This window comes from Galeopterus variegatus, unplaced genomic scaffold, assembly GCF_000696425.1.
Source record: "Galeopterus variegatus unplaced genomic scaffold, G_variegatus-3.0.2 Scaffold452, whole genome shotgun sequence".
Lineage (NCBI taxonomy): Eukaryota > Metazoa > Chordata > Mammalia > Dermoptera > Cynocephalidae > Galeopterus > Galeopterus variegatus.
The window spans coordinates 304,000-306,477 of record NW_007726563.1 but is presented as its reverse complement, the minus strand read 5'-3'; the positions used below and the strand labels follow the sequence as shown (position 1 = coordinate 306,477).

Genomic DNA, 2,478 nt, shown 5'->3' with positions numbered 1-2,478 from the left:
AGTGTGCTTTTTATGAGAAACAATTTCATATTAAAATAGGTTTCTTTTAAGTCGGTGTATCTGAAAACGAATTTTCCTGACCCATTCCCCACCCCACGGAAGGCCCCAGGAACACTTTGCTCACCAAAGGTCACGTGAGCTGGGGTCGTCAGATACACTCCCCACCGCGCTGGGCTACCGAAAACCTAGAGGGGCGCGCGCCGCCCCGCCCCTCGCCGCCCCGCGACTACAAGTCCCATCTCGCCCCGCGCTCGCGCACATTACGCCAGAGCAAGATGGCCGACACGGCTGCCGCAGGCGGGGCCGGTGGCTCAGGAACGGTAAGGGCAGGAGGCGCGGGGTCGAAGCCCGGAGAGTTTGGGCATTCTGTAACTTTCCTTTGGCCTGGGCAACTAGCTCATACCCAGAAATCCAGCCCCACCGTGAGCTATGAGTGGAAGAGGGCCTTTCAGGCCGTACGTGCCCCCCCTCCTTGGGACTTGGCGGCGGCCTCCTGAGTTGGTGGACCTGTTTCTTGATTGGCTCCTTCCCTGTTGGGGGTTGGGAACCCGGAACACCTCCTTATTGGTCCGAAGAGGTCTTTTTTGCCCTCTTATTGGCCAGCCAAAGTTGGGAGGGATTCCCGTTTCAAAATATTTAGCTTCTTCCCCACTGCAATATATAAATATATTACATATATATAAAAATATATAAATACATATATTTAATTTCTCTTACGTGCTGTTATAATTTGCCCTCCTCTCAGCAAGATATGTTATCTTTTTATTTTTTTATGTTTTCACTTTTTTAATATTTACTTTTGGTTTTCTTATTATTAGCATATTCATTGTTACAAATCATACTTGTTCTTTTTTTTTTTTTTTTTTTTTTTTTTTGTCTTTTTCCGTGTCCGGCAAACGGATCGCAACCCTCAGCGTCGCGCCCGTACCGGACCGGAACCGGCAACGGGATCACAACCCTCGGTGTTGCTCCCGCACCTCGCTCAGCCAGTGAGCGGGAACCGGTCTGTACGTGGGATCCAAACCTTTGGGGGGGGCGCCGCCACGCTCCCAAGCGGCGCACTGTAGCAGTGCGCGCCACCGGGCCGGCCCCATACTTGTTCTTTATGCCCCTTATCTAATCTCTCCCTTTCCCCCTCTGTCCTCTAATAACCATAGATTTGTTCTCTCCATGTGATAAATGAAATGGCATGGAGGTGGGAGGAACAAGAGAGATCTTATTTTTTTCTGGGAGATAGATATATTAATTCAATCCCATCATGCATGTTTCACTAGCTATATATTCTGATAATCTGCTAAAGTAGAAAGTAAAAAAACAGCCATTTTACTTTATTGGAACCATACGTTCTAGGTAGACAAAAAGATTATCTTTGTATTTAGAACACCCTGGGTGCCCAATTATTATTCAGTTGACTAAGATCTATAAGTCTAAACATTAAGCACTGATAAAGAAGTATTTGGTAAAAAAAAAAAAAAAAAAAAAAAAAACTTGCTTGCCATTGATGGTGTATGAACTGTATGATTGCATCCTTGCCCTGTGGATGAAAAATATCTCTCTGGGCTGCTAATTCACAGCGATCAGGAAGTAAACAGTCCACTAACCCTGCCGATAACTACTACCTGGCCCGGAGAAGAACCCTGCAAGTGGTTGTGAGCTCCTTGCTGACAGAGGCAGGGTTTGAGAGCGCCGAGAAAGCATCCGTGGAAACATTGACAGAGATGCTTCAGAGTTGTGAGTACCTGGAAACACTAGGCCACTAGACCTTCTTCCAGTCAACCCCAACATCAGTTCTGTGCCCTGCATTGTGATGGTGTGGAGATGATTTTTAAAAGAGGAGAGCATAGAGAAGTGGCTTACAGGCTTTAGAATGAGGTAGACCTGGGTGTAAATCATCAGTCACTCTGCAACTTAAAGTTTGGACAAGTCATTAAACCTCCTGAACCTCAATTTCCTCATTTATGAAATAGAGTAATAATTTGTGACTCACGGAGTTATGAGTATAAAGGAGATGTATATGTAAAACATTCAATGTTGGGAGACTGTAAGCTTTTGATGACTTGTAGGTTCCCTTATTGCTGTTTTGCTCTCCAGGCTCAAATTTTGTTGGGGAGTCAGGACTAATTCCCATGAAATAGATGTCATTCCATAATGTAATCAAATACTATATTGTGTGATATAAAGAGTAAGGAGGGGGCCGAGCCCGTGGCGCACTCGGGAGAGTGCAGCGCTGGTAGTGCAGCAGCGCTCCCGCCGCGGGTTCGGATCCTATATAGGGATGACCGGTGCGCTCACAGCGCTCACTGGCTGAGCGCGGTGCGGTCTCAAAAAGGACAAAAAAAAAAAGAGTAAGGAGGAATAAGTTTCATAGAATGGAAAAAAAAAAACACTTTTAAAAGAAAATGTCTTGGGCCGGCCCGGTGGCGCACTGCTACAGTGCGCCGCTTGGGAGTGCGGTGGCGCTCCCGCCGAGGGTTGGAT

General features: G+C 46.7%; 1 protein-coding gene across 4 annotated transcripts in view; it reads left to right on the top strand.

Moving 5' to 3' along the window:
• Nucleotides 1-261: 261 nt before the first annotated feature.
• TAF8 (TAF8 RNA polymerase II, TATA box binding protein (TBP)-associated factor, 43kDa) overlaps nt 262-2,478 on the top strand; it is a 30,799-nt gene continuing 28,582 nt past the window's right edge. For 2 of the 4 annotated variants that reach the window (XM_008568911.1, XM_008568912.1), the window contains exons 1-2: nt 262-320; nt 1,575-1,731. In XM_008568911.1, coding sequence (XP_008567133.1) covers nt 276-320; nt 1,575-1,731 — 202 coding nt within the window. In that variant the 5' untranslated portion in view covers nt 262-275. The remainder of the gene's footprint in view (nt 321-1,574; nt 1,732-2,478) is intronic. The other 2 variants (XR_550229.1, XM_008568914.1) reach the window with 1 other exon arrangement.